General features: G+C 43.8%; 1 protein-coding gene across 1 annotated transcript in view; it reads left to right on the top strand.

Moving 5' to 3' along the window:
- Positions 1-14569, top strand: part of Svep1 (sushi, von Willebrand factor type A, EGF and pentraxin domain containing 1) — a 180365-nt gene that overhangs the window by 142217 nt on the left and 23579 nt on the right. Inside the window, exons 37-39 of the mRNA XM_036180091.1 lie at positions 4640-5312; positions 6781-9566; positions 11487-11712. Of these exons, the coding sequence (XP_036035984.1) occupies positions 4640-5312; positions 6781-9566; positions 11487-11712 (3685 nt within the window). The remainder of the gene's footprint in view (positions 1-4639; positions 5313-6780; positions 9567-11486; positions 11713-14569) is intronic.

Below are 14569 nucleotides of genomic sequence, written 5' to 3'. Positions count from 1 at the left end.
TTTTCCTCTCTGGTTCCTTTTTTGGACTAATCCAAAGGCAACCACAGCATTTATTGGCAAGCTTACTTTTCTGGTTTCAATGTCTGTCTCTTGTTGGGAGCATGGAGATTTCCTTTCTGATCAGCCTAGCTATGCATTTAAAACGATGTCTGTTAGATCTCATCAAGTATTCTAAAGAGAGTGTTTGCAGATTATGTGACAGCCAGAACCAGGAATCTGTTCTCATCCTCTCTTTCTGTCTTTTCCATTTCTATTTTCCTCTCAGGAGCTTGTCTGGCACACACCCTGCATCTTGCTGTATTAAGAATAGTATCATTGTATCCAAGCCATGACTTCTGTGTAATGGGACCTGTCTTGCTGTCTCATTCCACTTCCTGAGATGCTTTCAGCCTCCTGAAAGTGGAGTCTACTCCCTTTCAAGTCTCAAGTCTGCCTTCCCTCTGCTTGTCATACTGTATAAGCCACCCAGACCTCCATACATCATGAACATGCATACATTCCTACTGTTGCTCACCATTGTTAGTTTTAATATAATACTTTTGTTAGTTGCTTGAGAATTTCATACATGTACACAATGTCCTCTGATCATATTCACTCCTCCACTCCTCTCCATAACTCCTCTAGGATCCCCCTACTCCCTGAACCCTCCTCCCAACTTCATGGCCTCTGCTTGGTTTTGATTGTTTACCACCCACCGAGTCCCCAGATGTGCATGGATATGGAGCTGTTCCTAGAACATGGACCACCTACCTGGGACCACACCCTTAAAGGAAGCTGTCTCTCCTTCGCTTAGCATCTGTCAATAGCTCTTCAGCTAGGCATGATGCTGGACTGTTGTTGTTCAGTTGGTTGATTGTTTTTAACTTTTATATTGGTAATGAGCTTTGATAGAGTCTTTCCCTGAATCATGGGAGCAAGACATGGTCTCAAATTTCCTGAGAAGAGGCAAGAACTTCAAGAGACCAGAGTAGAATAATGGATGCCAACCAAGGAAAGAAGCAAGCAGCTTCATCAAACTCGTGATTCCCAACTTATCATTTACCCAAACATTTATCTTTTCCAGGGGCAAGGTGCTTCAGTTGTTTGGCCAAATATATGAGGTCATTAGTTTCTCATTTTTCTTCTCATCCTTAGGTTGGCATTCGTTGATGTGAAACTCAGAGGCATGAAAGGGTTAATGACGTCATTAAAACCCTATTGAGTTTCCCTCTTGATTCTTCTCACATATAAGTTCCTAAATGCAATTATTGGTTCTATTAAAACAACAGCTTTGATCTTCGATTGTTGTTATGAACTGAAACAAGATCAATTACTGATGCTTCTTCACGCTATTATTGTCATTAGCCTGCAGCTGGTTAATGGGCTGCTTTTGTCTCTTAGAAGGGGGTCTGATGCCTCTCTCTGAGCTCACTCACTCAAAAAGCTCCCAGGGCACCTGCTGGCAGTCAGTTTCCTCTAGGCCTGTGAATCAAACTATTGAAAAATCACATCCAAAACATGTTCTGTCTATTTCCAAAGGACTCTTGTGTATTGCTGTGGTCCTAAAGCATCCTTGGGATATTAATGGGCTGTTTTACCTGGAAAATAGTGTGTGTGTGGCTGATTTTTAGTGAAAGTATTAAAAATTGTCCTCAAGACCTTTTGAATGAAATACAAAAGGTTACAAAGAGTTTAAGTGAGTATTCCTTCAACTTAGATTGATATTGATTCCAAGTTTTTCTCACATTTTAGACTTAGCCCAGTTCCACATTTTTTCACTTTGGTAGCCAGCATTTATAGGCATATGTTAACAATTGTAAATGTTTATCATCCTCTTAATGATCCCTCAACAAAATAAGTGAGTAAAAGATGTCCTCTATAGTTCGAATACACTTTGAAACTTCTAACAGAATTAAATAATATAAGTGATTTGGGTTTTTTTAATTGATTAAGTGATAGCTTATAGGAATTCCCCTTTTGTGTCACTTAGAATATATATCTTTCTTTACCATCTTAAAGTTCTGACATTTAAAAATATGTTTATCTTTGTTTATGTCTAGCCCACCTTCAGTGAGCACATTGTCTGTCGATACAAAGCCCTGGAATGCTGACACTTGGGAAATTACAAAGGCCTCAGGAACTCCATGTTAGGCACAGGGCAGAGACCAGATGTGTATCTTACAATGCCTCACAGTTGGACTCAACCTGCCACATCAAACCATTAGCCATTGCAAACAAGTACTTCACTAGTGCTGTGTTTGTGCCCTGAGGAAGTGACTGACCCACAGCTGGCTACAAAGAGTCATGTGTGAAGAAATAAGTGTCAGCTGAAATGCAGAAAGGAAAACATTCAATACTAGGCCTCCATAGCCTGGGGGATATTGAAGATTCTGACCATGAATTCTTTACATTTATATGTTCCAGAGTGTGTGTTCAGTGGTCATTATCCATTCTATTAGAAAGCTGGCTTGCTGTGATTTTTTTTTTCCATTAAGAAAATGTAGTTGATGGGGCGTTCTCAGGAGGTCAAGGGTCAGAGCCCCCACCAAGAGCTGCCAAATTATAAAACACTGTTTCCATTTTCTCAAGATGTTCTGTGGAATAAGGAAGGTTCTAGAGACAGATTCTTCTGCCTCAGAACATCTGGAGCCAGGGAATAAAGCGAAAACTTTATGAACAATGGATTCCTATAAATCAGGGCTGTCTGATTCTGTACACATGAACTTCAGCCAGTGAACAGTACCAGCCACATCAAGGGGTGGAGGATGGTGATGACGCATGTTTCAATGTGTGAATGTCTCAAGCTGAGTTGTAAAACAACAGGAGCCTCAGTAGGCAGACCTTCCAGCCAGGCCATGTCCCATGCAGGGACAGTCAAATCAGCAGGCCAGGCCTTGTGCTTTGTCAATAATAAAATGATGCTCTGAGCATACTGCTGTGGGTGCCTTTCTGTAACGTTAAGAAAGATGTCATCTAAACCCTTGCTAAGTCCATATCTACTTACAAAGAACTGGGTTTTTCTAAAACTATGAACTAAAAAGGCTCTAAGTGGACTCTTCACTCATCTGTTGGAAGTATCTAAGAGTATTCATTTAGACACCACTTCTGTACATTGCATGGTACATGACCATAGCAAAGTTGGATGCCTAGTCTTCTACAGATATCTGTCATTTTTGTTGAGTTGTCCATCAGTCTCCTAGAGATAGTATGAACATTTCTGATGACATTGATGGAATCTCAGTTTCTCTCTAATAGATTATCCCTTTTAGAACTAAAAGGGTCCTCAGTGAAAGTTTTGGTTACTAATGACTTGAGAATCTTTGCTGAAAGGTGGGGCTAAGTAATTTATACTATGACAGCTCTGTGTAGTTTCCACAGCTTGCCCACACACAGTAGTCTTGACTAACTAGTCTGAAAAGAAGAAAAACAAAGGGAGAAAGCAGCGTTGAGGAAAAGATGGAAGTGTTGGGATCTAGTGGCCAAATCCAAACCTCACATCTTCTGCTAACAGCTGGGTGATAGTAGGCAAGTGCCTGGACCTGTCTGCTTCACCCCTCAGCCAACCGTAGTAAGATGGGCCAATCACAATGTCTAACAAGGATTCAATTAGTCACCTGACTACTTTCATTCCCTTATTCATTATTGGTAGCAAAACGACAGACTGATGGGATGTCAGATATCCCCTCAAAACTCTGTTGTCTAAGAGATTGAAGGTGAAAATCGGAATGCCTCAGATGCAGCTTCCCTAATCCCACACAGCCTAGTGTTTTGTTCTGCATTGTGGAGATAGCTCTGGGGAGCACATCATCAATTCGTCATCAGATATGGGCAAATGCCTGGCACATAAAGAAAGGCTAGGAGCTATTAGGCAAAACGTATCTGTACACTCATTGCATGGCATAGAGCCGCATGTAGAACAAAGCTTTTTAACGCTAACCACATGGGCAGAAGTTTGAAAACACTGGAGCCTAGATTATAATCACTGTTCTAAAGCTCACTGAATGTAAGAAAGCAACTCTAAGCTGTATTCGGCCTAAATATGGCCTGCTGAAGCTTTTTAAAATAAAAGTATGAAAATTAACAGGCTAAAGCTATGGAGGCCAGGTACTGAATTGAGTCATATATGACCAAAACTTATTTCTCATTTTTATTTTAAAAATGAAAAATAGCCAGGGACTGGGGATCAGGCTCAGCTAATAAAATGAGGACCTGAGTTTGATCCCAGCCCCTACTTAAAAAGCCGAATGTGGCTGTGGTGGCAGGGCCTGGGGCTTACTGACCAGCCAGCCTAGCCTTAGCAGAAATCTTCAAGTCCCAGCAAAAAACTCCTTCTCAAAAAATAAGGTACAGGGCTCCTGATAAATGATCATGACCTCTGACCTCCCCAAGCATGTACGCACGTACAACTTCACACACACATACAAATATGCAACAATCACTAGAGTTCCTTACATAGCAAAAGTCTTAACTCTATTTCCTTTCTGATCAAGCATTAAAATCATTGGATCAATAAGCTCAATATTCAGATGCTAAATATTATTTTTAAAAAGCAAAGAATAAAAGCAAAGTTAGTTTTGGAAAGATTAAAAAATGAAAAGAGAAGACATAATACCTTTTCTCAATACTGTACTGAGTTGTCTCTTTCTTCTCCATCTCTCAGCTTCACCCTTGCTGGCCCTGACACCATCATATGCCTAGCCAATGGCAAATGGAATTCAAGTAATCATCAGTGCCTGGCTGTCTCCTGTGATGAGCCCCCCAGCGTGGACCACGCCTCTCCAGAGACTGGCCACCGGCTCTTCGGAGACATTGCATTCTACTACTGTGCAGATGGTTATATCCTGGCTGACAATTCCCAGCTCTTCTGCAATGCCCAGGGGAAATGGGTTCCCCCAGAGGGCCAGGCTGTGCCACGCTGTATAGCTCACTTCTGTGAGAAACCCCCATCTGTTTCCTACAGCATCTTGGAATCGGTGAGCAAAGCCAAATTTGCAGTGGGCTCAGTAGTGAGCTTCAAGTGCATGGAGGGCTTTGTGCTGAACACCTCCGCAAAGATCGAGTGCCTGAGAGGCGGAGAGTGGAGCCCTTCTCCCATGTCAGTCCAGTGCATCCCGGTGCGGTGTGGAGAGCCTCCGAGCATCGTGAACGGTTATGCGAGTGGAACAAACTATAGTTTTGGGGCCGTGGTGGCGTATAGCTGCCACAAGGGGTTCTATATCAAAGGGGAGAAGAAAAGCACCTGTGAGGCCACTGGGCAGTGGAGTAGACCCATGCCCACCTGCCACCCTGTATCCTGCAGTGAACCACCTAAAGTTGAGAATGGCTTTCTGGAGGTAAGAGACCAGCTGGCAAATGATCCATGACTGTCATCACTCACGGGCCTGTGAGTGATGGCATTAACCACGGCTAACCCAGTGTTGAGAAGTAGAGGCAGTAACAGATTGATCGCTGAAACATACATGGTGTGGACTGAATAAAGGGCAATCAAGATAATGTGAAACCTTACATTATATATCTTTAAAATTTTTATGTTATGTGTATGGGTGCTTGCCTGCATATATGGCTGTGCACCACGTGTGTGCCTGGTGTCTAAGGAGACCAGAAAAGGGCAACGGATTCCATGGGACTAGAGTTACAGACAGTTGTGAGCCTCTATGTGGGTCCTGAGAATTCAAACCTACTCCTCTGGAGGGGCAGCCAGGGCTCTTAACCACTGAGCCATTGCTCTAGACTCCTCAATATGCATCCTTCTGCATTATCTTAACCTACAGACATTCCAAGGTCTTTGTAGCCATATCTTAGCCTTAAATATGACGTCAGAGTAAGCCAATTTTAATGAAATGCCATTTTGCTTTTTATATAATTCATCACCTAAATGGAACTCAGAGATCTTTGTTGTCACTCTGGTTTTTAAATGAAATGAGGTGCAGTTTCTGCATTGCTCTTTTGAGATACCTAAAGGTAATTTCACCATGATGAGCAAATTATTAAGTGGGATGCACATGTCCACACTAAAGTGTCTTTCCAGTAAGTGTATCAGGAAGACAAAAACAAAGGCTATAGAAGTATCTCAGAAGATAAAGTGCATTCTGTGCAAGATGGGGGTTGTAAGCTTGATCCTCAAACCCCCAGGTAAGAAAAGTCAGGCACTGAGCTGCACACCTGTAACCCCATATTGCCAGGCAGAGACAAGGGGGTCTCCAGGGCTCACTGGCTTGCAGCCTGGCCCGCCTGATGAACAGTAAAGACTGTCTGAAAGAACAAATGAATAAAAGCAAAGTGGTTGACATCTACGAAATGACACCTGAGGCTGACTTCTGGACTTCACACACATTCGTCCACATATACCAAAAGAGAAGAAGAGGAGGAGAGGGAGGGGGAAGAGAGTCTAGTCTTCCAATCAAAGGCCACAGTGCCATTTTAAATAGACAATATTGTAAGTGAAACCTTTAAAGCATCTACATATTTTTTTTAATCTTTTCAAGTTCTCTGTGTATACTGTTGGTATTGCCCTTCAACTCATCAATCTGCATAGACCTGATCTTATCTCTTCTGGGTTCTGTAATAATTTCTACAGAGGAAATCACCTCACTGGATCTTCCACATTTTACTTCTGCATTTTCCCTTCCTACAAAATATAGAAGCAGACCTGTTGCAAACAGCACAAATCTTTACTCATGGAAGTCCCAATGGAGTCATTGTAATTGTGGGTCTTTGGGTTCTGCTCGGCTAGCAATGCATTACATCTGTAGGCTTTTCTGTTCTGCAAACTGTACTGACTCGTCTCTCTCTCTTGCTCAGCATGCCACTGGCAGGACCTTTGAGAGCGAAGCGAGGTTCCAGTGCAACCCGGGCTATAAGGCAGCTGGAAGTCCTGTGTTTGTCTGCCAAGCCAATCGCCATTGGCACAGCGACACCCCTCTGTCCTGCACCCCTCTCAACTGTGGGAAACCCCCTCCCATCCAGAATGGCTTCTTGAAAGGAGAAAGCTTTGAAGTGGGGTCCAAGGTTCAGTTTTTCTGTAATGAGGGATATGAGCTTGTTGGTGATAATTCTTGGACTTGCCAGAAATCTGGCAAATGGAGTAAGAAGCCAAGCCCAAAGTGTGTCCCCACCAAGTGCCCAGAGCCTCCCCTCTTGGAAAACCAGCTCGTATTAAAGGAATTAACTTCTGAGGCAGGCGTGATGACCATTTCCTGCAAAGAGGGGCATGTCTTGCAAGGCCCTTCTGTCCTGAAGTGTTTGCCATCCGGGCAATGGAATGGTTCCTTTCCCGTCTGTAAGATGGTCCTTTGTCGCTCGCCTCCCTTGATTCCCTTTGGCCTCCCTGCTTCTTCTGGTGCTCTTCATTTTGGAAGTACTGTCAAGTACTTGTGTGTTGATGGGTTTTTCCTAAGAGGTGATTCAACCATCCTCTGCCAGGCTGACGGCACCTGGAGTTCTCTGTTGCCTGAATGTGTTCCAGTAGAATGCCCCCAACCTGAGGAGATCCTCAATGGCATCATCCATGTGCAAGGGCTTGCCTATCTCAGCACCACGCTCTACACCTGTAAGCCAGGCTTCGAGTTAGTGGGTAATACTACCACCCTCTGTGGGGAAAATGGCCAGTGGCTTGGAGGAAAACCAATGTGCAAACCTGTTGAATGCCCAGAGCCCAAAGAGATTTTAAATGGGCAATTCTCTTACATAAGCTTTCAATATGGACAAACAATCACATACTTTTGTGACCGAGGTTTCCGGCTCAAAGGTCCCAAAACCCTGACCTGTTTAGAGACAGGTGACTGGGATATGGATGCCCCCTCTTGCAATGCCATCCACTGTAGTGACCCACAGCCCATCGAAAATGGTTTCGTAGAAGGTGCAGATTACAGATATGGTGCCATGATTATCTATAGCTGCTTCCCTGGGTTTCAGGTGGTTGGTCATGCCATGCAGACCTGTGAGGAGTCAGGATGGTCAAGCTCCAGCCCAACATGTGTTCCCATAGACTGTGGTCTCCCTCCTCACATAGACTTCGGAGACTATACTAAAGTCAAAGACGGCCAGGAATATTTTGATCAAGAAGACGACATGATGGAAGTCCCGTATCTGACTCCTCACCCTCAACCTTTGGAAGCGACAGCTAAAACCTTGGAAAATACAAAGGCATCCCCTGCTACACATGCATCCCACTTTCTATATGGCACAATGGTTTCCTACAGCTGTGACCCTGGCTACGAACTGCTGGGAAACCCTGTGCTGATCTGCCAGGAAGACGCGAGTTGGAACGGGAGTGCTCCCTCCTGCATCTCAATCGAATGTGACTTGCCTGTTGCTCCTGAAAACGGCTTTTTGCATTTTACACAGACTACCTTGGGCAGTGCTGCACAATATAGCTGCAAGCCAGGGCACATCTTAGAAGGCTCCCACTTGAGACTTTGTCTACAGAATAAGAAGTGGAGTGGTGTTGCGCCACGCTGTGAAGCCATTTCATGCAGCAAGCCGAACCCACTCAGGAACGGACTCATCAAAGGAAGTGACTACTCATACCTGGGGGTGTTGCACTATAAGTGTGACCCTGGCTATGTGCTCAATGGCACTGAGAAGAGAACATGCCAGGAAAATAGAGACTGGGATGGGCACGAGCCCACGTGTATTCCTGTGGATTGTGGCTCACCCCCAGCCCCAAACAATGGCCAAGTGAAGGGAGAAGAATACACATTCCAAAAAGAGGTCGCATACTCTTGCAGTGAAGGGTTCATCCTTGAAGGAGCCAGGAGCCGTGTCTGTCTTAGCAATGGAAGTTGGAGTGACACCACTCCCAGCTGCGAGCCTGTCAGATGTAGTGCCCCACTGCAGGTGGCAAATGGGGTAACAGATGGTGTAGACTATAGGTTCAAGAAGGAAGTAGCATTCCACTGTCTAGAGGGCTATGTGTTACATGGGGCTCCTAAACTCACCTGCCAGTCAGATGGGACTTGGGATGCTGAGGTTCCCGTCTGTAAACCAGCTACCTGTGGTCCTCCTGATGATCTCCCCCAGGGCTTCCCTAACGGCTTTTCCTTTTATCACGGGGGCCACATACAGTATCAGTGTCTTCCTGGTTACAAGCTCCATGGAAACCCTTCAAGAAGATGCCTCCCCAATGGTTCCTGGAGTGGCAGCCCGCCTTCCTGCCTACCTTGCAGGTGTTCTAGACCCATCATTCAACACGGAACCATCAATGCAACTGACTTAGGCTGTGGAAAGACAGTCCAGATTGAGTGCTTCAAAGGCTTCAAGCTCCTCGGGCTTTCTGAAATCACCTGTGATGCCAGTGGCCAATGGTCTGGCTTCCCACTCTGTGAGCATGCTGACTGTGGTTCTCTCCCAACCATACCCAATGCAGTCGTCAGCGAGAATAGCCCATTGGAGGACAATGTGGTAACTTATAGCTGCAGACCTGGCCACATCATGCAAGGTAGTTCAGATCTGATTTGTACAGAGAAAGGGACATGGAGCCAGCCTTACCCAGCCTGTGAGCCCCTGTCCTGTGGACCTCCACCGCCTGTTGCCAATGCAGTGGCCACAGGAAAGGCATATACCTATGAAAGCAAAGTGAAACTCAGGTAAGACCATGGATGGCTACAGAATCCACAAGGAGTGTAGGCAGAATTATAAAAAGAAGTGAGAGATCAAAATGTAGCTAATTTGGAAGAGAGCTACCATCCTGGGCTTCCCTCCAAAACCCAAACTTCTAGCATTTGACTTTATTTACTCAGGATTATGTAGAACTCCATTTACTGTGAAAATAAATGCATGCCCTTTGCATAGAATGGTTTCTAACATAATCCTCATGGTGCTCATAACGCCACAAAGTCCTCTAACTGGTTTCAATCATTTTTGAATCACTGAGCAATATGAATAAAGAGGCTAGCCAGCCTGTGCTACTCAAACTAAGTACACGGTACTTAAATAATGGAAACTCCTCTGTCTGAGGAGTATTAGTAAACTAAATATTAAAATAGAAGGTGTAAAAATTTGGAATGAATTTGGGAATTAGAAAATATATTGGAATGTCTAACCATCACATTCAAATCATTTCAACTGTCTCAAGGCTTTGTTCCTCGTGAACTGGGTCTTCCAGGCATTTACATCTCAGATCTGATCGACAACTTAGCCCCTCTTCTGGAGCAATCTCCTGTGAACATTTTAGCCTGCCTTCCTGTTCCCTAACTGTAGTAAAATCTAGGGTCTGTGGAAGGACGGTGTGTGAGGAGGCCAAACAGTTAGCAGAGGCCTGTGAACAAAACCGAACAACAAATGGCCATTCCTGGACTCTGCCATACACTTCAGACCTCCATGTGGATGCTGGTGCTTCAGGCATTTTGAGACTCACAGTGTCACCTGCTCATCAGGATTCTCCTGGGCCTTTTCCCTTGGAGTGTGCCAATGACACTGAGTAGCAGATCTTTCCTTAGTTTCCGCTAACCAGACTGTTCCAACTGTGTAAGACTTCCGTAATCACCTAACCTGGTAATATTCAGAAGTTTCAAAGTGTTCCCCAATGATTACCATGAATAGATTAGAAGGTCTGATTTAAAAGTAATGGTAGGAGCATGGATTCCAGAATGTTCCTGCTGGAGTAGACAGTTTCACCACATCCCACACAAACCATGCAGAGTAATGTGGCTTCAAGGAAGGTACCTAATCTCTCTAGCGTCAACCTCATCAATGCCAAATGGCAATGAAGGTCCCAGTGGCACCTGCTAATGAGGTGACAAGAGAATTGATGAGTTCATATTTGATTTGGGTTTGGTTTGGTTTGGTTTGGTGTTTTGGTTTTTTCGAGACAGGGTTTCTTTGTGTAGCCTTGGAGCCTGTCCTGGAACTTGTACTGTAGATCAGGCTGGCCTCAAACTCACAGAAATCTGCCTGCCTCTGCTTCCTGAACACTGGGATGAAAGGTGTGTACCTCCACCACCCGGCATGAGTTGATATTTGCAAAGCCCACAGAGGGGTCACGAAAAATTAATCACTGCACAGAACCATTTGCTGCATGAGTGTGCACATTTTTAAGGGACGGGCGGCTTTAGAGCCAATTAGACTTGAGTTTGAACTGTACTATAGCTACAATAGTGCTTAATGAACACGCTTAGAAGCAGTACCTTGTATAAGCACCGCAGACAGTGCTTGTTGCACAGTAGATAAACCATAAGCAATATTCCTGCCAGTATCTAAGCTTTGATAGTAATTGGACTTCTCTATAATTTCTTGAACTAGTGGCTGTTTTAGAATGAACTGATAAATAAAAGAAAAAGCTTCAGCCACATCTTAGTCTTGGCTAATCTTGAATGTGGATTACTAAGCATTTATCTGGATATTGTTCTATTAATATTTCTGTGATGTTATCTGTCTGACCTTTGAGCTGGTTTTGAGGTTTCTCATAAAATGTCTCCTGAGCCTTGTGGCAGCTCCTTCAATCTGAGCATTGGTCGGGGCAGGGTGATCCTTTCTTGTAGGTTTTCATTTTCTCGTCTGCATTGCAGGTGTCTGGAAGGGTATGTGATAGATACAGATACAGATACATTCACCTGCAAGCAAGATGGTCATTGGGTCCCTGAAAGAATCTCCTGCATTCCTAAAATGTGTCCCATACCAACAAACACAACACGCATTCGTGTTCATGGAGACGACTTTCAGGTGAATAAACAAGTTTCTGTGTCCTGCACTGAAGGGTTTACCTATGAAGGAGTGGACCTGTCAACCTGCCAGGTGAGATACTGCCTCTGAATGGGGATGTGAAAGTCTGTCTGTGGCCTTTGTGACTATGAACGAAATGCACACTGCGCTGGCCAAGAAGAAAAGGCAGCTGCCTCAAGTTTCGTTAGCATCCAAAGAATTGAGAACTTTCTTAGAAATAGAATGTAGATCTGGGGAGATGGCTCGGCAGTTTAAGAGCACTGGCTGCTCCTCCAGAGGACCTGGGTTTCATTCCCAACACCCACATGGTAGCTCACAACTGTCTGCAACTCCAGGTCAGGGGATCTGATGCCCATGTGCACAGAGAAACGTGCAGGCAAAACACTCACACGTATAAAATAAATTTTTTAACAAAGAGGAAAAAAGAAGTAGAACATGTATTTCCTCCTAACAGTCCCAGTTTTAAACTAAGAGCAAATGTTAGGGGAAAAGTTTAAACAACAACAAAATCATCTCTAATGAGACATTCACAGCAAAGCAACCAGACATCTGTGACGGTCTCAGTAGAAGGCCTGAATACTGGCTTCATTGATAGAATGCTTGCCCAGTATGACGAGGCCCCGGGTTTTGTCTTCACACCACATAAACTGAGTATGGTGGTGCACACCAGTAATGCAGCATTTAGAATGGAGACATGAGGAACAGATGTTACACAGGGAGTTTGAGGATAGCCTGGGCTACAAGATGAGGGAGGGGGAACCTATACTTCAGGTTTCCTTATTTGAAAACAAGTATGTAAAATAACATATATCTTATATAGGTGTTGTGAAACACCACACCATTGATGGGAGGAAACGCCTAACTTCTGCCAACTTCAACCTTTCAAAAGTCCCCAGATGGTTTGTGCACACAGACACTCTTGGGCATAAAATGTATAGTTAGTTTAGCTTTCTGTGCAGGTTTAATAGTTTGCTAACGGTAACACCTTGTTAAAGATGTAAACTGCCACACAGAGAGCAGGCCTTCCCAGCAGAGCCCCTTCTCCTAACTTCCACATCAAGATTGTAAGATGAGTCCCTGAGCCTCCCTTCATGCTGGAGTTAGGCTAGGAACTGGAAGAGGAGGCTACAACATAGCACAGGCATGCCCTTTTCCTCGGCCTGTGGGTTTGAATGTCATCGCTCACATTTGGAGGTTCCTCAACACGTCATCCTTCAGCTTGGTTATTTGTAAGTCTGTGCTCATTGGAAGGATTCAGTTATTTAATGTGTCTAAGTGTCCAGAAGATGCCTGACACATAGTGGGGACTCAAGAACATTTTATTCTAATTTATCCTCATTTTCTGTTTATAAACCATGCATCCCCATGATTGGTTACCGCCATGCCTACAAGCAGAACCATCACACTGAGCAGGAGCAATAGCTGTCCAAGGTGCCAGGCTCTCAAAATATGCCCCTTTTTATACAGAGCCAAAGATCATAAGGGGAAATTTTCCCCAAGATTTTGAGCTTCTTGAACACATAGAGTTTTGCCATGATGAAGAGTTTTGCTGTTCTCTACATTGAGTTATGGAGCACTGGGTAGTTCCATGTGTGCTCTCTGGGGTGCTGGGACACTAGTGACTAAGTTTTCTTTTTCTGAATCAGTAGTTTATTTTTGCTAATCTTCATACTTTCTCCATCCAAAATGTGATTTCTGCTCTTTTTCCCAGTGGGGTTCTGCTTTAATTTTTGCTCTGAAAAGTAAATTGAGTCTTTCTAAGTATTCAGGTGCAGAAGTTGCAGAGAACTGTGTTCAGTGCCTAGAAATATTTTTATTATAATGTAATTATAATTATAATTATATAATTATAATTATCCTGTCACAGAATGAGTCGATAAGATAAATACAGTTGTTAAAAAATGAATTCTGAAGCCAGGCAGTCACCGCACACCTTTAATCCCAGCACTCAGGAGGCAGAGGCAGGAGGATCTCTGTGAGTTCCAGGCCAGCCTGGTCTACAGAGTGAGTTCTAGGATAGCCAAGGCTACACAGAGAAATCCTGTCTTGAAAAACAAAAAAACAAAACAAAATGAATATGAAGAAAGCTTCACCACCCAGAAATTAAGACACATTACAAATTACAAATTTTCTGTTAGTGTGGTATTGGTGTAAATTTAGGGGAAAACACACACACACACACACACACACACACACACAAAAGCATGAAATACAAAAAATGAGCTACAAAGTAGACCTTGGTGAAGAAATCAAGGTGAGTAATAACTAATAAATCATTCTGACAATTAAAGTAACTATCATGGAGAAAACTGAAATAATCAAAACCAAGTAACAGGTATTTCAAAAGCACACAGCAGAATGTAGTTTTACTTTTCTAATCCAAGAAAACAGAACATAGAACTGACTGGGGAAAGAGAAGAGACCAGCTTGAGACAGGCAAGGAGAGGGAAGCATGGTGGTGGGTTTGTAGGGAAGGGGTTGTGGGGGAGGGTTGTGGGGGAGGGTTGTGGGGGAGGGTTGTGGGGGAGGGTTGTGGGGGAGGGTTGTGGGGGAGGGTTGTGGGGGAGGGTTGTGGGGAGGGTTGTGGGGGAGGGCAAATAAACAAAGTGTAACACATGTATGAGGAGGCCGTGAGGAAACCCATCATTTTGTATGCCAGCCTAAAAGATTCAAATTTTTCCACTAATCTTCAGAAATATTTGTGTAAAACTTCAGTTTGTTGAAGCATCAGTTAAAATACTGAAAAGCTGGGTGCAACTTCTATGCATTTAGAGAATGATTGGTTGTGATGTGGGCGTATTTATATGTGTAGTTCTATAAAATCACTTCTGTGTTGTATGTATGTCAAAGAGTTTTGTTTCAAATACTGTTTAAAACCATTATCAACAACACCCTTCTAATGCCAGTTACATAGGGCTGTCCACACACA

The sequence above is a fragment of the Onychomys torridus genome, chromosome 2 (assembly GCF_903995425.1).
Source record: "Onychomys torridus chromosome 2, mOncTor1.1, whole genome shotgun sequence".
NCBI classification, from domain to species: Eukaryota; Metazoa; Chordata; class Mammalia; order Rodentia; family Cricetidae; genus Onychomys; species Onychomys torridus.
The sequence above is the reverse complement of the archived record's forward strand: the minus strand, read 5'-3'. Positions and strand labels throughout refer to the sequence as shown.